Source organism: Xenopus tropicalis, chromosome 1 (genome assembly GCF_000004195.4).
Source record: "Xenopus tropicalis strain Nigerian chromosome 1, UCB_Xtro_10.0, whole genome shotgun sequence".
Taxonomy (NCBI): domain Eukaryota; kingdom Metazoa; phylum Chordata; class Amphibia; order Anura; family Pipidae; genus Xenopus; species Xenopus tropicalis.
The window spans coordinates 58,235,372-58,261,112 of NC_030677.2; the positions used below are offsets into that span (position 1 = coordinate 58,235,372).

The 25,741-nt window shown below is 37.8% G+C and overlaps 1 protein-coding gene across 1 annotated transcript in view; it reads left to right on the top strand.

Moving 5' to 3' along the window:
- Positions 1-25,741, top strand: part of slc10a7 (solute carrier family 10 member 7) — a 113,357-nt gene that overhangs the window by 76,261 nt on the left and 11,355 nt on the right. Inside the window, 5 exon segments of the mRNA NM_001004977.2 lie at positions 5,323-5,358; positions 6,766-6,849; positions 15,548-15,713; positions 18,312-18,363; positions 19,380-19,453. Coding sequence (NP_001004977.2) covers positions 5,323-5,358; positions 6,766-6,849; positions 15,548-15,713; positions 18,312-18,363; positions 19,380-19,453 — 412 coding nt within the window.

Genomic DNA, 25,741 nt, shown 5'->3' on the forward strand with positions numbered 1-25,741 from the left:
TGGCTATTGAGCACTGTAATTCAAACAACGCAAACTGTATAGAATCTGTAATCCAAAACTTAACTCTGTACTGTAGTTAAGATTTTATTTTCAATCTTTTAAACACCAGTTGCAAAGTGTGATGTCTAATGTGCTTCCATGTAATAACAGAACTACAATTTATTTGCAGTGGGCATCGGCAGTGCCCACTGTGTAGCATATTTTGTGGATTAAAACTAAATATTTGTATATTTATAGTTTGAGAATGTGTAGCTTCAGAAGCCCAATAGTACAACCTAGTGGTAACATGTGGTATACAGTATATATTGTATAGAAATCAGAACATTTCAATTTATTGTTCTTCGCTCTTTTGTTTTTTTTCGGGTAATTTTTAATTAACTATTAATTATGTTGTTATAATGTTCTCTTTATGGATAAATGAATAAATTTGATTCAAATTCCAAGCCAAACTTGGATATCTTGGTGTCTCCTTTTGAATGCAATATAGTACAGGTATGGGATCCCTTATCCGGAAACCCATTATCCAGAAAGCTCCGAATTACGCAAAGCCTGTCTCCCATAGACTCCATTTTAATCAAATAATTCAGAATTTTAAAACTGATTTCCTTTTTCTCTGTAGTAATAAAACAGTACCATGTAATTGATCCCAGCTAAGATATAAATAATCCCTATTGGGTGCAAAACAATCCTATTGGGTTTAATTAATGGTTTGTTGATTTTTTAGTAGACTTAAGGTATGGAGATCCAAATTACAGAAGGACCCCTTATCCGGAATATCCTTGGTCCCGAGCATTCTGGATAATGGGTCCTATACCTGTACTAGCAAAGTTTCATCTTTTTCATGGTGTCCAAACTGCAGCCTGTTTGTTTATTTAACATTTTTGATATCCAAGCTGAGGCCATAGGCTGCTAGGGGCAGGTTAATCAATAGTCGTCATAATGATTATTGGATTGACCATTACATTTAATAACATACCAAGTGGATTAGATTGATTCAGAACAAATTTAGATTGATCACCTGAGAAACCACGGCCTTGCTGTAATTTGACTAGTATCCATTAATATCAATACTAATGGAATAAAATGCAAAAAAATAAATATGAAAATATTTAATTCTTGCCCATAGACTTTTTATGGGTTTTGACTTCTCATACCAGTTTAAATATATAATCTCTGAAAGGCTCATTTTATTAAAATATCTATTTTAATTGATTGATTCAACCAAATTATTTGGACTTGATAGACCTGTTGCATCAAATTGTTACAGTTGCTGGTTTCAAAAGCAATTACATTTATAAATAATTTAAACATAAAAATTGCTTTGAAGTTCATTTTCATTTTTTATGCAAAAAAACGTTTTTGGGTAGAGATCATCTTTAAGCCAACCCAAAATTTTTAAATATAACCAATTAGTGCACCGACCTGTATCCATAATATAAAGATACTGGTCACAATCATCCACCCAACATAAACATATTGAAATTTGTAAACAATTTAAGTGAAATCTGATGTACATATGCACTCTGTGGGAAGACATAAAGCTCTATAAGAATTCCAGCTGTCTCTGGCTATAACAGGGGTTGGCAAACTACGGCCTGCAGGCCATATCCGGCCTGTTGGTCTTTTTAATCCAACCCACCGAGGATTGGTGTCTCTCGCTTTGTCCCGACTCCGCAAGTCTCATCACGCAAGACTGCATGTAAGCATTGGCCTGGCCCGTTTGTCCAATATTAAAAGTCAATGTGGCCCCTGAGCCTAAAAGTTTGGCCATCCCTGGGCTATAAGGAAATCTGTGTAATATACAGAATATGATTTAAGCAATTGTCGGAGCACTTTTTATACAGTAGAAGTCTGATTTTTGGACTATTGTTGACTTCTAGGGGGAATTATCCTTTTAATGTATTTCTCCTGTTTTTAAAACTGGGGCAGGATGGCATGGATTTGTATATGGATTACACCTGCTTCAGCTGTAAATGGCAAGTGAATTGCTGCCACTTGCACTGATTTGTTGAGTTAAGGGCCAAGTGTGTGTATAAACTGGTACAATCCTATTTGCCAGGATGGACAGTTGCTATAACCACTACTTACTCTATTTTTACACCTATTCTTAAGCTGGCCATACACTGTAAGATCTGCTCATTTGACAAGATCACCAAATAAGTGGATCTTTCCTCTATATTCCCACTTTGAGGCGGCGATATCTGATCATTTGGCCCTCGTTAAATCATATTGACAGGATACAGGCCATCTGGACACGGAACTAGCTGGTGAGCTCCTCCTCCTGATAGCCTGATATCAGTCTGAGGGCCCCATAGGCACCCGATAAGTTGCCAACCTACAAACTTGTTTTTTGACTAGTTTTTTTTTTTTTTTATTGACTAGTTATTTTCAATAGATAATTTCATACATATGGAGAAAAAAGCATCTTTAATCATTTTAAGCCATTTATTTAAACCTCTGTTTATACTAGTTTATGACCATGGGAACTCCGAGGTCTTGGTAAATTTTTCTATTTTGTAATATTTTAAAGTAAAGCTAAGAATGAGGTAGATGTTAGAAGATAAACCTGGAAATGTTGGAAGTTAGCAGGGATGCCAAAGTTGGAGTGGAGGTTTGGTGGGTGGTGTGGGTTGACTGTATGTTGTTGACCACAGTAACACAGCAGCCAGGGCAACTAAACTGACACTTTGTCCTAATGTGCACTAAAGTAAATGCTATCCATCAGTCTGCCCTAAAAGAAATTTCTGAGACTAAAGAATAATTCCCTTAATCAATAGAGAGCAAACATAAATCAATATTTTACATTAGAATGAAGTGTTTCATGACTGCACAAAAATGCATTTACAGCAATTGATAGGGATCGACCGTTCTTTCTGGCTTTTATAATCACTCCTTAAGCACAGACTTTTGTTTGTTTTCTTTCTCTCTCTTTTTTTCTCCTTTTTACCTAACACCACTAAAATCATTGAAATATATTCCAGAAGTCTTTCACATTGGAGGTGTAAATGGATTTCCTGGAAGTTTGACAGCAGACAAGGGAAGGCAGCCTCTTTGCACTAACACGGCTGCTGTTGGAAAGCTCAGCTTTGCAAATAACTTAAACTGTGACAATGACCTTGTGTCCAGAAGGACAGATAATCATCATGTACTCAACGTGCAAACAGGGGCTGAGTGATTGATTAAGGCTCATATAGTTCTATGCAGTGGCATCTGACCAACTGTGATTTTTTTTAGCCCATTTCACTTGTCAGCTCTCACTTGGAGATTGATTGGGTTAAAAGCAAGTTCATGGATTTAGTATGTTAGAAATGGTGAATCCTGTTCACCCAGTAAGAGGGGTATCATGTTAAAAAGCTAAAAATTTAGAAATAAATGTATATAAAAAAAACATTTTTCCTAATGGTTAAATTTGCCATGGGTTCACCCAAGTCTCACCTCCATTCTTTGTGTACTTTGTTATTTGTTGGTATACAAGTGCAATCTCCCCTTTTAGCATTCACCAAACTTGCTTTTTTATTTGTGAACTGTTTCTGTGTTCTCAGATGGGTGTAGCTATTTTTTTTAAAAAAATGTAACTTAATGGTAATAGGCCATCACGGCACAATGATATGCAACTTTGAACTATCAAAGCAACAGATTATGGAAGAAATGTAAACACCCCCAGTAGTTGGAATCTCTTACCTGATACCGCAGGCCAGTGCTCCTGTCAGCAGAAAACTGCACCAACCTGGCGTACTTCTGTGTGAGCCCCGCTGGGCAAACTTCATCTTTGGCTTTTTCTTTCTTCAAAATGGACGCATGGACAGTAGAGTGAAAATGGCAGATTATTTGTTGAAGTGTGAGAACTTTTTACTCTACTTGCGCATGTGCAAAGAAGGAAGAGGATCGCTAGCACAGAAGTACCCCGGACAGGTGAGGTTTCTGCTAACAGGGGCACTAGATATCAGGTAAGTGATTGCAGTCATTGGGGGTACCTAATGTTTGCCACACATCAGTGATTAAAGCTTTTCTTCTTCTTCTCCCTTTAAATGTAAAATTGCTCAGAGTGCTCTTCTAAGAACTTTTGCAGTTTGCTCTTTTATAGTTTTCAAGATACAGTACTCATCAGTTTTACACTGCTATTAAGAATTTGAACCAACGGTGCTGTCTGCTGCTGATGTGAGCTTACTGACTGCAGTAGGTTGAAAATTAACTTCTAGAGAATCATCTAACGTTTCTCTGGTCCGTTCCAAGAAAGGCAAAATCACAAGATGATTTGTTAGGAAATTGAAAATAACTCTTCCAAAAGACAAAGAATAATATCAGACTTTTTAGTGGACCTGTCTCATGATTATGACCTTTTTCCACACATATATTGAATTAGTACATCATCAGCCCTATACCCGCCCCACCCCTAGCCACTAAGTCTCTGTGGAGTGCCCTGGTTTGGCATTGAATATATTAATTAGTTTCATATTGACCATGTTTGACTCCAATAGTGTATTGTATTTATCATACATATTTAATAAGACTTTTTCAGATAGACTTCATTAGCAAACTGAGGCTGATTTACTAACGTATGAGCTAAATTGCCTGGTGGGTCTCCAGTCAGACAACTTTGATCTAGAGGTCCATGTATTGTTTGTTCATTTTGTGTAAAATTTTCCTAGTGAGTCTTGTTTGCACACATGAGAATTAATGCTTACAAATCTTATATACAGATATGCGCGTAACAAGCCTTGAAATGCATCATATCTATTCTCTTCATCTGAGTATATGTGCAGAGTGCATGGAGGGCACTACTTCTGTGTGTAGTCCTCCCGGGTCCAGAAGATCTAAGGGCAATAGGAATATTCACTGTGTGGTATCAAATATTTATGTAACAATGTTGCTGCATTTCTTAGCCATGAACTGACTTGTCAGGACATTTCATTTATTTATTTATTATTTCGACTTTATGCCCTGAAAGAAGGCTACGTTTGGGGGTGGGGGGGTTGAATTTTAGTGCATGCCCTAAAAGGAGACTTTGGGTTTTTTTTGGGGGGGGGGGGGTTGCCAGGCTGCCAAGCTGCCACACATCTTTGTTTTAATATATAGACTGGGTATCATGGCATAATTGGGATAGAAAACAAAATCTGTTTAATAAATTGTGATTAATTTCTGAGGGTAGAATGTGACTGCATGCCAGAGCTATAGGTTACTTTTGAGATCTTGCTAATAAAACATGCTCTCCAGGCGGTTAGTAAAGAATCAACATGGGGTTATGTATGATAAATATTGTATGCCTTGTGCTATGTGTCGCTATCTTCACAGTTTTTAATTGTTGTGATCTTCTTCTTGCAGGGCATTGTTGTAACGCCACTGTTGCTTCTCCTCTTTGTAAGTATAATGTTTTTAATGCAGTCTAGTAATGGGAAGTGTATTATCAATCACTGTTCTACATTTTCTGCACTGCCTGACCAGACTGTGCTGCTTTCTGTCTGAGGCTCTGTACATACCATCTAATTGCCCTCTTTCCATGTAGTTGCATGAATTGGTCAGATCTGGGCATGCTTTTGTTTGATATGGGCATGTTCTAGGTGAAGATAGAGTAAAGGTGACCATGTACAGGCAGATTTAACCTGCAGATTTAAGTCCTTTATACTGGGACCCCTGGCGGCCCTACCCGACCAATATCTGGCCGAAAATCAGGCAGGTGTCTTGGACAGGTTTGATTTTTTTAAGTCTGATTGGGGACCGCATTGGCTAATTGATGTGGTCCTTGTTTCGACCTCTCCTATCTCCATCATTGTTATTCAAACCCTTTTCATTTTTCAACGTTTTTTCTTTCTCTTTGGCTTTTGACAGTTTTCTTTTACTGTTGCTTTATTCTGCTTAGTTTCACTTATAGTCTGTCCATTATTCTTTCTTATTTGTTCCTGCTGTCGTCCTTTCGCTTTGGTTAAAGGAGAACTTTATATTCTGAACATGAACGTAACCAACAGATAATTTGAAGTGACCTGTTCATGGGGTATAGTTTCCATTAAGTTCAGACCCTGTTTTAAAGTTTCAAACAAAAGGCCACCTATATATTTCCTTGTGTTTAGCAGGCTGTCACAAGATAAGTGTAATTGCAATATTATGGTAATAAAAAATAAAGGTTCATAAAACATTTTTTTTTCTCATTTTAATGGGAAAGATCCTATTAAAACATTGATATTATATTAAGGAAACTGTTAAGATCTAAGGCAGGATGGGGCCAAAAGAAAACTACTAAAGGGTCACATCAATACTCTTCATCCTGTAGTGAAGGTTTTTATGTCCAGATGGTACTGAGATATTTTAGTATGACTTCAGCCACAGGGCAGGAGGGCTTTGCACTGGCTCCATAAGCATACAAATGCTGTAACCGTATGCCAGAATAAAACTAAGCCCAATTGTCCCTGCACAAGAAAATAAACTTGGTCAAATGACATTCATGGTTTTCTACAAAACTATAGGATAAAAGTTTTCTCATATAAAATAGGACAAGAAAAAACACTGTTTTTAGGTACTGGATAAACAGATATGAACTACATTAAAAAACAAACAAACATGTTTTCAGTCTGTGGTGTTAGTGGCCTTTTAATACTACCAGATTGTTTTAGCGCTAGTCGTATACATTTTCACATACAGCATCCTGTTGTAAAACATAGCATAATATTGAAAAGTTCTAAAAGTAATCTAAGATAATGGTCAGAGTGCCTTTAATGAATTCATGTAACACCACAGCTTTCCTAATTATATGCCAAATATTTTTCTTTACAGCTGGGATCATCCTCTTCAGTACCCTTTACCTCCATATTCTCTCAGCTTTTTATGACTGTTGTCGTTCCACTTATCATTGGCCAGGTATGTGCTCATTTTGTGTTCATAAGGGACAAATTTTCTTTCACAACTATCACTAAGCTTTCTGTGATGTTTGAAGCTTACATTCTCACTTTTTGTTTGTCAGTGCCAAGATTTTTATCATGAAAAAAATAGAAAATAGGTTTAACAATGGGCCATTTCTGTATTCTAGACTGACACAGATGCAGTGGGCAACATGCGCGTTTCTCGCAGTGAGTTGCACCTCATACCACTTTAATCAAAGGTGCTTGCCAAAACGTGCTTTTTGCACTTTTGTATAGTTTTACTCAATGCCACTTAGTCCTTTCCTGCCTTCCATTTCAAATCAAGTGCTGTTGCGCCTATTGATGCTGTGGTTCCCTTTGCTCCCTGCATCAATTGTTGCAGTACACGTGCACCTTAAAGGAATAGGCTAAATCCCTGGGGGGGGGTTGCAAAAGTATAGCACTCCCCCAGTGAATGTAATCATTTACCTGATACCCCTGGTTGGTGCTTTTGTTAGGACAGAACTGCACAGGCCCAGGGTAAATGCGAGTGAGCGATACTCTTCCTTTTGTCTTCTTTCTTCAGAATCCCGGGGCCCAACGCATGCACAGTTGGGTGAAAAAGCCAGCTTATTTTTGTTAGTCAGCTTTTCACGCCACTGTGCATTCACAAAGTTTGAGGAAGGAACGCTTGCCTGCATACACCCGGCCAGTGCAGTGTTCTTCCAACACGCATCAGCTGGGGGTTTCAGGTAAGTGATTAAAGTCACTGATGGATGCCTAACCTTTTGGCACCCCCCCCCCCCCCCCCCCCAGTGATGTAACCTTCCCTTCTGCTTTAAGAACACCAGAAATAACGCTAGGCAATATTTGCAACTGCACCTGTTTAACAGGTGCTATTTGGCACAATGTTTGCTTGTTGTAGAGCAGTGCTGTCCAACTGGCGGCCCGCGGGCCGCATGCGGCCCGCGACCCCCCTCTGTGTGGCCCCCCACCTGTCTGGCTGCTTTGATGGCTTACTCTTGTGTAAGCTTTAAATGGTATCAGTACTGTGATTAACTGCCCCCCTGCATGGTTCTCACCTCAGATTCAGGCTGTAATCCCCCTGTATTGTTTAAAAATGTAATCCCCTGTGTTGTTCACACCTTTTAATCTCTGCATTGTTCACCCCCTGCAGTGTTCACACCTCAGGCTCAGGCTGTAATCACCCATATTGTTCCCCTGTTAACACCTCAGGAGCAGTAGAAACCCACAAATAATCCCTGCACTCTACAAAAAGAACATATACTGAGGTGGTACTGCAATTAAAAAGTTTTTTTAATATATAGTTATTGTGCAGACTGTAGGAGCAGTGCCAGCATTGTGTCACTGTAGGCTGCCTATGTGTGCCATACACACACAGGCAGGGTAGGGCAAGCAGAGTATGGCACACACAGGCAGCATAGGGCAGGCAGAGTATGGCACACACAGGCCAAGTATGGCACAAACCAGCCAAGAATGGCAAACACAGTGAAAGTATGGCACACGCAGGCAGGGTAGGGAAGGCAGAGTATGGCACAAACAGGCAGGGTAGGGCAGGCAGAGTATGGCACACACAGGCCAAGTATGGCACAAACCAGCCAAGAATGGCACACACAGTGAAAGTATGGGACACAGGCAGGGTAGGGAAGGCAGAGTATGGCACACACAGGCAGGGTAGGGCAGGCAGAGTATGGCAGGTTTTTGCTGTACTACAACCATTAATATGGGTATGGTCATGTGATAACATGGGTGTGGTTTCAAGTGGGTGCGGTTTCAAAAAGGGGAGTGGTCAAAACTGGCTTCCATTATCGGCCCTCCACCACGTAGGTCGGAAAAATTCCGGCCCTCACTACAACAGAAGTTGGACAGCACTGTTGTAGAGGAGAGGCTCCATTTAGTTTAACCTGACAGTGTTTAGGCTTGGTGAAAAACCTACAGTATTTAGGGACCTTGTTTCCATGCAGCCATTTGTTATGTGCTAAACTGGGCACATCGACTTTCTGTTCTTAAAACAGAACCTCGTTAGTTTTTACGAAAATTGCAGAATTATAATATTCTATTTAAGCCCAAGACAAGCTTTTTGGCTGTCAAGAATATTAAGTACCCTGCAGAATGGTAGCTAAGTGATTTTAAAAGGGGTGCTCGTCTTACCTGTAATAGGACTAGGAAACCATAGTCTGATCAGAATCCGAGCTTTTTTTATATTGTTAATAAAATGTTGAGCCAAAGTTGATTTGCATGTCTACTGCCATCTACCTGGCACTCCAATTGTGCCCTGTCCACAGGGTGATTTAACCATCAAAGGTTTGTTTAAATTATTGAACTTTTTTTTACAGATAAATTGTATATTGCTTCCTTGGTGAGAAAGTAATTCAAACACAGGTGGAGTTCCAACCTTTTAGTGATTCCACTTGGTTTGTAGAAAGGTGCAGAGTGTGTGTTCTTTTAGATGTTTTCAGATTCTTGGCCCTGGCTTATATATGTACAGTCCACATTTTTTATTTATTTATGTATTATTTTTTTGTGATGACTCAATTTGGTTTTCATAGCGGTAAATTATTAATATATTTCTATGCTTTTCACAAGCTTCCCTGTTCTATATGTGCTTTTACTTACAGTTATAGCATCCAGCAGTTTTCCATTTTGTTTGGATTTTATCCCTCTGGAGGTAGAGTTGCTGGGGCCATCAGGAAAACAACAGGATTCTCTGGGATACAATTGTGGGTGACAGTTCAGATTCAAAACACATCCAAGTTATCCTCTGGAGGTGTCTAATGAGTGGCCTCTTGCTCAAAGCTCTGCAGATGTCACTGGCAATGTTAGTCCAACATCATGTATATTTAATTAGTGTTCAGATCATCAATATTAAATAGTAATCTAGGCGACATATTTGTGAACATAGGCCGAGAAAGCAAGTTGAATCACTTCTTGTCTATTAATTGGAATGCTGTATAATTACCCATGAAAAACACCATTGCAGGCATGTTCATTGTTGAGAGAGCAGTCATTAGGAAAAAAAGAACAGAAATGAAAATAGTGTAAATAGTGGAAAAATGTGTTTTACTGGTCTTTCTTTTTATACATGCATTGTAGATAGCCTTATTCTCTATATCATATGTTTATTCCTCTTTAAAAGGAATAACCTGCATCTTAATATATATTATATTATATTATATATATATATATATATATATATATATATATACACATATACAGGTATAGGACCCCTTATCCGGAAACCCATTATCCAGAAAGTTTCTGAATTACAGGAAGGCCATCTCCCATAGACTCCATTTTAATCAAATAATTTACATTTTTAAAAATGATTTCCTTTTTCTCTGTAATAATATAACAGTACCTTGTAATGAATCCTTATTGGAGCCAAAACAGTCCCATTGGGTTTAATTACTGTTTAAATAAATTTTTTAGCCGACTTGAGGAAGGAGATCCGAATTATGGAAAGACCCCTTATACGGAAAACCCCTGGTCCCGAGCATTCTGGATACCGGGTCCCATACCTGTGTATGTGTGTGTGTATATATATATATATATATATATATATATATATATATAAAAGAGCAAACAGAGCACACCCTATAAATGTTCAAACGCCCAGGGTGCTGGCAAAAAAATAATTATACAGACAGTGAGCCGCATACACAAGGACTTTGCAAAAAAATTAACACGTTTATTAAGAAAAAAGGTCAGACGTTTTGAGCACCAACTGTGCTCTTCCTCAGGGATAAACCAGGTTTGTTACAAAACTATCCCAACTCCACAAGATTGTACTCAGTACAGGTGAATGTAAACATTTTCTTCAATTAGGGTATCTGTGAATTTAGCTGGGTTCAGAGTGTTGGACTGGCCATTCTGGGGACCCCATAGAGCCCTCTAACCCTGTGGGTTTGTGTGCCTTGATTGCCATGATTGCTGTCAGTATCACTTTAATGACAGATAACAACTAAAACTGACAAGGGGGCTTAGAGACTATATAAAGAGGTTAGTGGTGACTTTCGAAATAACATAAATCTTGAAATAAAATAATGTGACAACGCACTGCATTCTTGGACAGTGTTGATGGACTGCAGACTGCATTTTTTCATGCAAGTATAGCCATTGGGAGTATGTGGATAACGTAGCATAGTTTCCTGATACATGGAAATTCTTAGGTTCCATTCTTACTACATACTTGTGCCTTGTATTTAAAGCAATCTAGCAGACATTTAAAGATGTAAATATACAGTTCATGAGAAATATAGAAAGATTTTGAGTCAACCCTTCAGCAAAGCTGTGTGCTGTGTTGCTCCAGCACGTGTTGCCAGGAATTAATTTTGCTATTGAGTTGCATGAGTACCAGAAACATAGAATTTACAGCTTCTATTTGTGTGTATATTATGTTATGGATTCTACAGTCTGCGGCACTTAAAAACAGTAATACCACAAATAAAAATGATTCAGGGGACCTTTTCTATCATGTTAGTTAAGCAAAATAAACTTTACTTACACTATATCAATTATTTGATTTTTTTCCCCCTCAGTCTTGCAATTTACAGTCACAGCAAGCAGGCAAGTGAGGCAGGGCAGGCAATATATGATTGACAGCTCAGATTTTTAAATTCATTTATCATAGGTATGGATGATTTATTACAAAAAAGAACTTTTATTATACAGCTTTTTATGTGTGGGTGACAGGTCACCTTTAACTTGGCATCCTATTTATTTCTGTCATGCACACGTAAATGTGTTTTCTTTAAAGCACAAATCCTGGTTTTTATTGTTTTTTTTTTTTTTTTTTTGCTTTTATCTGCACTTTGATGAATTGCCCTCAAAATCCATATCAAAAACTAGTTGTGTTCTTCCAAAAAAATATATAATGCCAAGTAAACATGTATGTATAAAAAAAAATTATGTTATTTATTCCCCTAATAAGGCCAAAATCTAAACTGTAAAGTAACATTCTATTGTACAAACGTTTGATTAGTACAAGCACAAAAAAAACAAATCAGCCAACTGTAAAATGAGCTGCTTCCTATCTCAAAGCCTAACAAAGGCTTCCTCTTAGAGAAGGATTGGGTTTGTTTATACAGAGGCTTTTCAGTGGACTGGTGGTTTGTTTTAATTGTGCTTGTATGAACGTGTCGATTACTTTTTAATCTTTTAGTTATTGCTCTGTTTAGTGCTAAAACTACTAAAAACCTGTACATATTTCCTAATTACAACAACAGAAAAAATTATGCACATGCATTATTCATTAACCAATGTTGGAAAACAGGATATACTACCCCTTTAAAAAGCAGAATGTTCTTTTTGTGCTGCAGTGTTCTACAGTGTCCTGTTTATCGTTATGCTGCTGGTTACTGCTATTAATGTTTGCAAGTCTTTCTTGTAATGTTAATAAAACAAAAACAAACAGTCAAATTTATTGTATACCCGTTTTACAAAATACAAGAGCAAACAAGGCAAAGGCATATTCTGCATTATTATTTCATAATGGCGCATGTCCTTGTGTCTGTGTTAAGCAAATTAACATCTTCCCCCTCTCAAACATTCTACCTGTGTTTTTACAGTTTTAATGGTCCCCAAGCAGCTACTTGCTGTGCTTACTAAGGACGCCGGTGCACTTTAATCTCAGTTCTTCTTCTAGAAGTTCTTTCTTGGAGTAAAATAAATAAATAAGTTGGACAGCAAGGGTTAAGCCACATACACTGGTGCCATGGATAGACACTGATGTCTCTTACTTTCTCTGCGCTTTTATGCCATCTTCCTTTCCTGCACATAAGTGCTTGTGACAGACCTTTATTTTATGTTTTATATTAAAGAGCAATTTATGATTAAATGTTAATGACATAGAATTTTCACAGTGCGCCTGTATATCCTACCAGTTTGAACATTTTTCAAAGAAGCACACCAAAACCCACTGTTTTCAATGAATAAATAATAAAAAGCATGTCTGCACATTATCATTCATGCATTCTGTATCTGCTCGGCCACTTATTAACTCTTGTGGCACAGAAGGATGTAAGTGACATGCTGTGTTGCACACAAAAGTTTTGTGTAGAAGTACCATCAGCTGCGTTTAGGGATGGCAAGAGCTAAACTACCCTGTGTTTCCAACACACAAATTTATGGCTCAAGTTTGAATGGAATGCACTTCAGACTTTAACATTGGCAGCATTGAGATTTGTATAGAAATATTTTGTTTTCAGACATTTTATCAGATGGAAACTGTTATATAAAAATAATATATTTAGTCTATACTATATATTTTTGTGATAGAAAATGACCAGCTTTTCTATTAGGATATGGTCAGCAGCAACACTTAAGTAATGGCCTATTAATGGTCCCAAGCAGTTCTGAGAAATTTAAAGCATTCCCAAATATGCCATTGGTTTAATATAGGCTGCCAGAAAATTGAAGTAATCCAGCAATTTAGGGAAAGAAACTTATTTGAAAAAGTTGCATTTTTGTAGCTGCTACTGCTTTTTATTCTGGTCTTGGCATGGTGGGAAAAAACGTGGGTATTATTATGGGTGTTATCTGTACCCTCCCATTGATCAATAAGCAGCACAATCAGATGAATCAATATTTACTGTTAATTATTAATGAACGGAAAAATGGAGCAGGACAAAAACAATAGCAACAAACTAGTAATAACATAAATTAATTCTGGTGGGGAAGCCTTAAACCTTTAGCTGGCTATACAAGTGAAGACCCGCTTGTTTAATGAGGTGTTCAAAAAAGGGTGTCTTTCACCAATATGCCTACCTTGATGAGGGTAATATTAGGCTTATCATAATGCCACTACGCAAGCAGTTCTTGATGTAGATCAAGGACCACATCTGTGATAGGAAAATCAAACCTGCCCGATTGACATCTGGCCAGATATTGGGCAGGTAGGCCCGTCGGAGGCGCATAAACTTTTGGCAGTTCATCGATTAAGTAAGGCATCTGTGAGCATTAAGCTGGCCATACAAGCACCAATGATATCGTACGAAATGAGGTTTCGTATGATACCATCGGTGCGTGGATGGGGGATCGATGCAACGACAGATATCGCAAAGGCTGCAGATATTGGTTGTCTTGGCGATCGGCCAGGTTATTATTGAAGGCGCCCAAACGAAATCTGCGTTCACGGCTGAAGCGGCAGGTGGAGGTTGAATTCCTATTGTTTCAGCCTCCACATCTAACGATTCAGCCCTGAATGTCAGTGGGGGAAAAGAACAGGAAAGATCAGAATTGCTACATGTATGGCCACCTTTATGGCCAGTTAAAGTAACCTGACATTAACTTAAAAGAGAAATTGAAAAAAAATATGAATAACATAATGAAAGCTTAGATTACCATAGCAGTCAGAGCCAGGTTTCACTCAACACTACTAAATAAAATCTGTTATTGAGGCTGTATCTGCAGATTACCACTGTTTATAACATACTAAAAGCATATTTCAAAGTGAACAGGATTTCAGAAAGTCCAAACAAAAATTCTGCCAATTCATAGAAATGTAAAAATTAGAGGTATTATCTCAAAAAACAAAAATTTTTTTTTTACAATATATATATTCTTGTCAGTATAGCCACTACTAATCTTGATACAGTCATGTCAAGAACTTTTACACCTTTTAAGCTGTTAACTAGCTTTTTGAGCAAAAAAATGTAACCTCTTTCTTTATAAAAAAAAAAAATCTAAATATATAAAAAATACCATATATAACTTCACACAGTAAGTCCATAAGATTAATTTTGTGGTCTTAAAGTTTTGCACATGGGGCAGCAAATTATTAGAATAACAACAGAAATGCTTTTTGTATATTAAATCTAAAAGCAAAAAATGACGACCTTGCTTTCATCTGGGTGGTGACATTTTCTTCCTGCTTTTATCTGCCATCTATTTTTGATTATATTTAATTGTATTATTGATTTGCGAGATATATGTAAAAACTGATCCATTTGCACTTTGTCAGTCTCTTCTTCTATGCCTTCTCTGAAAAAGGAGAGATAAAAGAGAGGGCTGCATTTCCCCCTTAATTACTCTTGTGTGGTTTAGTTCATATGCATCCATTAATTGAATTAAAATAAAAGATTTCAAATGGCATTTGTCTTAAGATTTATGAAAACTCCAGATATTCAGACTTTGAATAATTTAAACTCCCCCAACACATACACTTTTGCTTTTCAAGCATAAGTTATAATTTAATTAAAAACTTCTGGTGCATCCTTGGCTTTTTAAATATTTAAGTGTTCCATGGATCACATTCGATTATCTGCCGTCATGAAAATTCCTGAAGATGTCACAATTTTAAGGTTCCTAAAGTTGCACTCAGAATTGTCTGTTGATGCAAGAGGGATTGTGATAATTACACACATCCATTAGGATCAGCAGAGGAGATAAACATCAGGGAGGCTTAATGGGCTTGTCTCTGTGACAGCTAGCAAAGAACATTTGACATAATTAAGGACAGATTTGAATGCAGTTGAAAATATACTCTCATTATATGTGCCCAGTGGAAGTTGCACTAAAACTGTTAAATTCCCCAGAAGTCGTCTGTAGTGGCTGGGAAGCTTTTGAAATCCACTGTGGCAGTCATTCTGCTTACGCTCTTCTCTTTATGTCTTTTTGCTGTCAGATTTACTTTGTGATGCCTAAGTTGGCTGTGGATATACAGAAAAAAGGCAACCTGTTGTTTTTTTCTCTTTCAGATAGTACGGCGCTACATCAAGGACTGGTTGGAAAGGAAGAAGCCACCGTTTGGTGCCATCAGTAGCTGTGTCCTTCTAATGATTATCTACACAACATTCTGCGACACATTCTCTAACCCAAACATCGACCTAGACACTTTTAGCTTGGTTATTATTGTATTTATCAGTAAGTATAGTGCTAATCTGACATTTGGTATGTTTTTTTCTTCCTGTTTGGTCCCAGTGGGGCCCATTCCATTCTAATGTGTAGTATCAAATACCTGAAAATAAAAACATATACAAAGTGCCTTGCAAAAGTATTCAGACCATGAAGTAGAATGAACATAGGAGCACAAGGTACTTCTCTCTGCATAAACAAGGAGGCTTGTGAAAAATGCCACAGAGGGGCCAGCAATAACTTTGAAAGAGCTACAGCATTCTGTCACTGCGACTGGAGTAAAGGACCACTAGTTAACCATAACACTGGCAGGTATGGGAGGGTGGCACAAAAAAGCCATTACTCAAACAGTTGTGAAATCACATCTGGAGTTTTCCAGAAAGTCTGTGACACAGTTGCAATGTGGGAAAAGGTTTTTTTCTAAAATAAAACCACAGTAAGGAATTTGGTGCACAAATCTTACTTCCCAAAACTATATAAGACTATATAAAACACTATACCTACAGCAAAGAATGGTGGTTCTGGCAGCATGATGCAGTGAGACTGTATTCATAGGAAGGCACTGGAAATCTTTCCATAACAGAAGGATAAATAGAAGGTGCTTAATGCAGGAGAGCACAGCCTGTTTCAGTCTGCTGAAAAACTGCATCATGGGAGAATATTAATCTTTTAGCAGGGCAGTGATCCCAAACACAAGGGCAAAATAAAACTGGAATACGTCAAGTACAAAAGATGGCCTACAGGGATGGTATTGCAGGGAGATTAGTCGCCCGCGACAAGGGAGATTGGTTGCGGTGCGACTAATCTCCCCGTGTGTCACAGCCCTTACAAGTTGTTACTAATACAAAATATTGATTTTGTAATACTTGAGTGAATGTAAAACGAAGTGACATTAAGAAAAACAAATTTTAAGTTTGTTTTGTTAACATACGATCACTTATTCTATCAGCACATTTCATTTTGTGTAGCCTTAAAGGAGAATGCAAGTCAAAATTTAAAAAGCATACTGCCCAATAGTCCGTTACTGCCCAAACGCTACACTTTTGGCTCACCTAATCAAATATTTACTCAGTCACACTCACTTCACATTTTCTAGAACAGTCAGCCATCTCTAAAAAGGTATTCTCCCTTCCTTTCCCTCCTTGCTTCATACTGCACATGTGTTTCATTCCCTCCCCCCCCCTCCCCTCTGCCAGATCCGCTTCTGATTGGCTGGTGGGCATGTGTAGCTCAGAACAGCAGACAGGATCAAGTTACACACATGCTCAGAGAATAGGAATGCTGCCGCTGGCAGCCTACAGGAAGGATAGAGAGATTTCAGTGATATCACTGTAGTCTTCACACTGCTGTAGGCTGCCAGCACCATATCTCAGAGAAGCAAGCAGGGATCTGGGAATTTAGATATGCAGTAAGTACTTAATAAGAATGCCTTTAGACTTACTTTTAATTTATATTTACCTTTCATTGTCCTTTAAGCAATGTCACTTGAAAAATTGTGATATTTTTGTTTTAAAGCACTAAAACTAAAAGGAAACTGAGGACAACATTTTAGCATAGAGAATTGAACAATGAACTGGACATCTTTACAAGGCACTTTATATATCTATAACCACTTGCCTGCTATAGATCATTCATTGTATGGCTGTCTGTCAGGGACTTACTGCCAGTACCATAGATATCACATTTCACAGACTGATTTACAAAGATGGTTATTGAAATTGCACCAATGCAGTGTGCAGTAACAATAGTGAGATATTTATTTTCATTTTCTAACTTGTAGTATTTGTTGTAACGTCCCTTGTGCAGTTTAGACCTTATATCAGGAAACCGGTAAATAATTATCTGTGTATTAATTGATACACAAATTAATTAACTCTTTGCCTTGCACCTGTACACAGTGTTCTACTTTGACCCACTGCTTGATTGTTATTGCATCTGATGTCACATACATAAATGATGGGGAATTTAATAAAAGCTGTTCCCAGGAATGTTGTGTACAAGAAAAACATGTTTTACCCATCACATATATTTAATATACATATACCAGTGTGCAGTGTATTTAATAAAGCTATTACTGAAAGTAATATTGCAACATAAAAATTACATCTCCTGCAAGTACAGCTTTAAACGGTGCAATAAAAGAAATTACAATGTAGTAACTGCTTAATGAACAACATTATATTGCCAAGTGCAAATTTCTGTTCTTTTTGCAAAATGTTTTCCCATTTACGACTTTAATTTCCTTATTTGTATCTGTCTCAATTAGATAGCAGGATTCTTTAACAGTTAATAAATACATTCAAAATCATTCTAATGCAGAAAAGGAAAATCATTTACTAATAAACTCTTCTGCATGGAATATAATACTATTTTAACCATTCTATCAACCTGTTAGTTATAATTAATTGACAGCTCAGCCTTCAAACTTCATTGTTTGAGCATGTTCAGGACCCATCTTGACAACCAGAAAGTTGGAAAGAATATGGTGAGGGTGCCTTTGTTCTCCTTTAAAGTTCAGTTTTATGTTTATATCTTTAAACATTTTTTTTGAGTACAATTTAAATGTTATAGAACTGCCTGTTAATTATATTTGTTTTATTTTTCCAGTATTTTTTATCCAGCTGGCATTCATGCTTTTAACATTCCTCTTTTCTACAAGGTATGCTTACTTCTGTTACTTTTTGCTTACAAATGCTGGTATGTTTGTACAAAAATTGGGGAGAGACATAGCAGTCCCAGAAGTGGCCTGTTTTGGCTGTCAGTGGGATTCTTGAACTGGCATTTAGGAAGGCCACAGGCTGTACATAGCTCTTTAAGAGCTCCTAAGTTTAACATTTCCCTTGGATCCATCATCTATTGGAAACCCATTACCCACATAGCTCTGGGAAACAGAAACTTCTACTAAATATTAACTAAGCTCACAAGATCATTTTTTTTGGCAAATAAAATCCTATTTTCGTATATTTTCATATATTGTTATATATATAATACCTTAACCTAGCTCTAAGCCCCCTGCGTCGCACTCGCACCACCAGCCTTATTGATTGGCTGCCCTGTGAACTGGACTGATGGCAGAATTAAATAGCTGTCAAAATCTATCGTCCAGTCCCCAGTGCAGATGTGGCCAGCAGGTGACATGCCTCCCCCCCCATTTTTGCCACCCTAGGCTCACACCCTCCCGCACAAGCACCCTTTCCCCAGGGATATTTATGGTGCAGTAGTCGTGACATGGAGGTGGCTCATCTGTTCTAGTTAATAATACTTATGTCCTTATGGCCTATATGGACAGGGTGAAACAGCACAGCAGAAATGCATTTATTGCAATTGGAGAAAAATGTAACACATGGTGCTGTCATAATCGGGAGCAGTCACATGTACATGATATATTTTTTTCTTTATTGAACACACACAGATGATTTACCTCATGCATTTATATGTTCTTTTTGTTACTTATATCCATTGGTACTTTGTATGCAGTGACAAGTCAAAAGCATATATGTTAACTGTATATGTGCTTGTGTATGTCTTACTTTTAATTGTCCCTTAATAATTTTATTTATGTGTTTTAGTAAGTTGGGCTTTTATTGTCCTATGCAGCTATTAATTGCAGTGGAAAAGATTAAACCAGTAACCTTCTTTTGTTTGTTTTTTTCCTTAACAACTTCTTATGTGTAGCAAAAACACTGGTTTTACCCCAGCCGACACTGTGGCGATAGTATTTTGTTCTACACACAAGTCCCTCACCCTAGGTAAGTAACCAATTGTGCCATAAACCACAAAGTATTAGTTTCTATTGAAATTGGCATCAAAATATTTTGACAGAAACAGTCTGTGTGCTGCCATGCCTTGTCTTTAAAGTAGAGCAATAATTCTTATATGTTGTCCCCAAATACCCTAAGCATTGCAATGTATTATCATACCTCCCTATTTTCACGGGACAGTCCCTCTTTTGACAGATCAACCCGCAGTCCCAGATTCTGACTGAAAAGTCCCTCATTTCCCTTTGATCTCCTACACTGAAAGCTAAAAAAGATACAAATTTAATTAAAAAGTAGCTTTTGGCAGAGAAAGTTTTGGCAGCCAGAAAGTTAACAAGCCACACCTGCACTCTGAGATACAATGGTAATAAACTAAACAGGTCTCTTGGGAACTGAGACTTGCAGCTTAAAGGGCAATTTCAGCTTTTTACCTTTAAATAACTTGCCAAATTTAGTCAAATGGGAGTGGTATTTAGGGGGTGTGCTCAAAACATTTTCACCACGCTGCCTGCAGCATTTCTTTTAGTCCCTCTTCCATTTTCAAAATGTTGGGAGGTATGCATTATGTATTTTCATGTAGCGTATACTCCAAAGACAAAAAGGCAGCTTGGAACTGAATGTAGGTGGGATCACTTTTGTGCTGCCTACGTACTGTATCTTTTCTGGCTTCTGTCAGGAATTGTATTTAAACTTACTGCATCTACACAAAAGGTTTGCTGCAAAAATGACAATGTCATCCAGACTGGTAAATGATAGGTTTCAAAAATATTGCTAATATCCTTCAGACAGTCACACACATTAAAGGAGAAGGAAAGGCTAAGTCACTCGGGGGTGCCAAAATGTTAGGCACCCCCAAGTGACTTAGATTGCTTACCTTTTACCCCGGGCTGGTGCCCCTGTATGGAGAGAACAGCACCAGCCCGGGGTAGCAGCGAGCGCTTCCTTCTTCCTTGTTCGCTGCACGCGCATGCGCAGTAGAGTGAAAAGCCAAACTTTAACAAAAGTCTAACCTTCTATGAGCAGTTGAAGACATTTATTTCCTGTGTCCTGTGTGGGGAATTCATGTTCAGCAACAGAACTGAGCAATAAAAACCCATATGAATTCTGAATTCTTTAGTGCAATTTACATGCAGGGAGAATTAACATTGTCCCAGTTGTCCCTTATATCTTCAATATACACTCACTTTGCAGAACAGAGTTCCCCTTTCTTTTCCTCTTTGTTCCTCCTCACCTGGGAAGGAAGACCAGCAAGTCTACTGTCAGTAGATGGAACTATTTGCCTCACTTATGCATATAAGCTCCATTTCTCATGTCATCTTATTCCACTTGGGTCATGAGCATATCATGGGTTCATGGCAGTCAGGCAGACGAAGTGCACAGAGAGATGACTGTCACTTTTATGAAGTTCTAAATGGTTGAGGTCCTTGCCTCCTTACAAACAGCCTTTAGACAAAAAATTCTGCCAATGGTTAAGATCCTATGTTAGCAGACTTCTCGAAACACCAACAACAGAAAATGGGATTTGTATTTATTCACTGATGAATCATTTTATTCAGGGCACCATGAAGGCAGCACATAGTGTCCCACACTACTGCATTTTTTGAGCTTTGGTGGTGTGAACTAAAGGGTGCATGCTTGGGAAGAGGAACTACACCTCCTGGGCAGTTATATGCTAGTCATCCTGCCTTTTAAAGCAGCGGTTGTTAATTTTTTTTTAACTCCATTTGATGTTGAAACTTTAGTCAGCCCCCCCTTAGCTCATAATATGATTTCGTATATAGGAAATCATTTTTGTTTCAGCCATTTACCCATGATTCCAAGAATATTAAGGAAAGCAAATCTCACCCAAATTGCTCTTGAAATTGGGCTCTATATCAAATCATACCCTAATTGGCCTTTCGGCTAAGCGCATCCCAGATGGGCAGCCCCAAAGTTTGAGAACCACTGTTCTAGAGGGAAGCTGATACTAACCCTTTGGGTACCTAGCTGTTTTACTTTAAATAAGATCTTTGCCTTTCCCTTTGTTATCCTTAAAAAGCCTTTCATTTCAGTATTATTAGCGCATTACAGAATGTCATTGATACAAGGTAGAGGCTATTCCAGTATGTCTGTTTTGTTTAGTTGATATTTTCTGTTTGAAGGCGAGAAGAGCCTCTAAATACACACATGTGATTTATCCCTTTTATTACTACTTATGCTATTGATTGATTAGAACTAGATAGTAGCACTTTTTTCTGTATTGATTGATTGTGGATGAAGTGACTATTTGACCTTTAATTATGAGTCTTCACATTGAAAATGACAGTGAGCTATGGCTTCTTCTAATCCAGCTGGAAAACCTGGCAGGAAGCCATTCCCTGGAGTTCATTCAGCACAATAGCAACTGCCTCAAGAAAGCATTCTACTATCACTACAGTGCATCTAGCAAGGATCTGTCCAACATGGCTGCTTGTTAGCTGCTGTCTCTCATTAGGGATTCTAGATTAGCTCATGAATGTAGAATGTCTGCAAATATACATTTGTAGCTTCTTATTGTTATGTGGAGTTATAGAACACTTCAAAGAGTTCATACATGCATGTAGTTAGATTAACTGACTATCAATACCAGTTTAATGTTAATTATATAAACTGTACCCAATAACATTTTAAGGAAAGAGAAGTGTGTGTCTGGGTGCAGTTAATAGCAATATGTTATCTTGCCTTTTTTTCTGGTGATAGATAGGTACATCGATCAATAGATAGATAGATGTACAGCAACTAAGATGAAAATGGAATCTTTCTGTGTTGTGCATTTAACAGAGAAAGATTGTCATTTTCAGCTGCAGTAATTATAATGCCTCCTGCCAGGATCCTGTGGTGCCATCACCTGTGCCATCCATAAGACAAGTTTGCTTCCCTTTTAATCTATTGTTTAGTGACAGTAATGTTGAAATCAAACCTTTAATACAAGCATTTCTACTGCGTTTGGATTTATTTACTTTTTTAATCCTTGTACTCTGTGACTGTACTATATCTTTTATAGTAAGGAAAAGGCAGTGTTGCCACTTAAAATAATGCTTTTGCACAGAACTTTAACAGAAAAATTCAGTACAGACAGTTCTACTTTTCTACTGCCATCAGGTAAAAAACCTGCCAGGGCCAGTGCTAGTATTTACAAATAAGTTAAACACCCTTTAGTTGAGCTCCTGGCCCACCCAATCCATCTTTGATGCTCTGTTGTGTCATTGCTCCACCCAGTTTTTCTACTGTCCCTCCCATTTGTCCTGACCCCTCCCATTTATGGCATTGTCTGACCCCTAACAGCACATCCTGTCCCTTTTCATCTTCACCCCGACTCTGGCCGGTAAAACATTTAAAAAAAAATATGGAAAGCAAATATGGCAAAAAGTAAGCCATTAAGCAAGGTAAGAGTGGAGCTTTACCATGGAATGCAAAAAGCCACTTCTGGTATCTTAAAGAGCCAGTTATCTGGGGGAGGGGTTATATTGTAACAGGAAATGTGGCTCTTTTAGTGCCGAGAGCACAGGTAAACTCTAGGATGCAGCCCCCCTTGGGTGGCCTCCAATTATCATGTGCTTTTATAGATATCTTCATTTTCTGGATGGCGGGGACCATACAACAGCACAACTTGTCTGAGGCCAAAGCAAACTCCTATACATAGTCCTGTCCCAAATAATAATCAACCTACGTTCTTCAGAGAAGTAGCATTCATATTATTGTACTTAAAGAGCCAGTATAACTAACTCTAACTATATATATATATATATATATACACAGTAGATCCCCCATTTTATGTTTTTTAGGGGACCAGGAAAAATTACATAAAATTCAGTAAAATGTTAAACCAGGGAAATGTGTTAAAGCAACTTAATCTTCTAGTACTCAAGGGATATAAGCACAAAAATCAGTTTTACTTTGAACTACAATATTTATTGTGTTAATGTAAATGCAACTACTGAAATGCATTATAAATTGGTGGAACCACAAAAAACAATGTGAAACGTGGGTATGCGTTCATAGTATACAAATTATTTCTATACTATGCATGTAAAAATCTTGTATTTTAAGCAAGTTCTATACTGCAATGTTTCCTATCTGCTTTATGTTGCACCATCATATGTCTATAATATCCCTTTTCAAGCCGTATTCAAAACTGTCCGTAAAAGCTGTACAACATAACTACAGCTCATTTCAAATATAATAAAAAATGGACACAAAATTGAGTGTACAGTGCCGCTATTAACAAAGGTACGTACACCTATGCATACTTTTGCCCAGCCTGAATTACAAGCAAGGGAACTTGGGAATTGCTGCCAGCCAGCTTATGCTGGAATGCTAAGAAAAAAAACTACATTGGGGCAAAATAACTTGTGATGCATTCCGATGAGGCATACTTTAACAATATGCAGTGTTAAATAAAAAACAGAATTTTATGTATTAATATTGGATCAAAAAGCTTGGTATTATTAAATTTAAAGATAACTATTTGAACATTATCATTAAAAGTTTGTTCCTACTGGCTTGGCCTGTTAATTTGGAAGTGCCCCATTTTCTTACTGCTGGCTGACCACAAGCTCCCTATTCTCTCCCACAGGCCTACTGTAATGGGGGGGTTTAGTACATGTATGTTTTTGCTTCCAGCTTCCATTTAGTAACTACAATATGCATTTTTTTAAGAACAGACATAGGGGAAAAAGTGGTGACAGTGCAGGAAGCCCGGGCTCATTTACATGGAGAAATTTTCTGACACAAATTGACTTGTTTTTTTTCACCCACAATGCAGCAGGGAGACAATAGTGAAGGTTTGGTTCCCATTGCCCACAATTTCCAGTGTACTGTCTTTTCCAGAAAAAACCCCACCTTATTTGCCTCTGAAACCAGGTTACTTGAAGTCATTACTACGTAAAGTTTTAGGCTCAGTAAGAATTGCCAGAAATACCCTTGTACAGGACAAGCTTTCCAAACCACACTGTGTATGTGGTACTTAAAACTAAGCTTATATTTCCTACACAACTTCCAAAATGATATAAAAGGCACGTATCCCTTTTTCTCTCACCCTGCATATAAATCCTTTGATTGCAGCATTTCTCAGATGTGTCCGGAAATGTCACCAAAGGCTTTGTGTCCTGATGCCGCCTATTCATCTGTACATACTGCTAGCAGTAGGTTTTTATTAATATTTAGAAAGTTTGCCTCCAGCAGTACTAAAGTGTGCATCAGAGAAACAACAGTTGTTTACCGCGTTTGAACTGGAGAATCTCGCCCCAGAGATGTGCTTTCACTTGAAGTGTACATCTTTCAATCTGAGCTCGCGACAAAGAGACACATGAAAAACGATTGTCATTCAGGGCTGCACCTCTCCAATTATTTATTTGGCTTGTGTCTTCCAAGAAGTACGCATAATAGAGAGCGACACATGAAGCCCGATTGCTGCCTTTAATGACAGCGCATTCATGTTTCTCTGTGACATGTATATATACTTAAAGAGAATAAAGTAAACAGGTTTCTAAAGAGGATATTGTTAATGGCATTAACCACCTGTCTGATGCTCTGCCGGATCCATTCGGTGAAAGAGATTTAACATTTCGTCCTATGGTCTTTTTGTGCTGGCAGTAAATTTGTTTAGTAGATGGAAAATCACAAATTTAGAGTATTTGTTTTTTGGGCATGAAGGAATCTTGTAGGTTTATGTAGATTTGCCTTCCTGCATTTGCTGTTTGAAAAAAGCAAAGAAAATATCAACATAATTATGCATGGGGCAATATATAATGACCAACAGGCATTATATATTGAATAAGTGAATATTATTGTCCACTCTCTATTACATAGTAAGTTGGGTTGAAAAAGACACATCCATCAAGTTCAACCATAATGCCTATATATAACCTGCCTAACTGATAGTTGATCCAGAGGAAGGCAAAAACCCCATCTGAAGCCTCTCTAATTTGCCTCAGAGGGGAAAAAAAATTCCTTTTTGACTCCAAAATGGCAATTGTACCATTTCATGAATCAACTTGTACTAAGAGCTATCTCCCATAACCCTGTTTTCCCTCACTTTATAAAAAGCCAACCAACCCCTTCTTGAAGCTATATAATGTATCAGCCAGTACGACTGATTCAGGGAGGGAAGTTCACAGCTTCACAGCACAGTAAAAAATCCTTTCTAAATATTCAGACTCATGTCAATGGAAGGACCTACTGGTAAATAAAACATTAGAGAGATTATTATATGATCCCCTTAAATATTTATACATAGTTATCATATCACCCCTTAAGCTC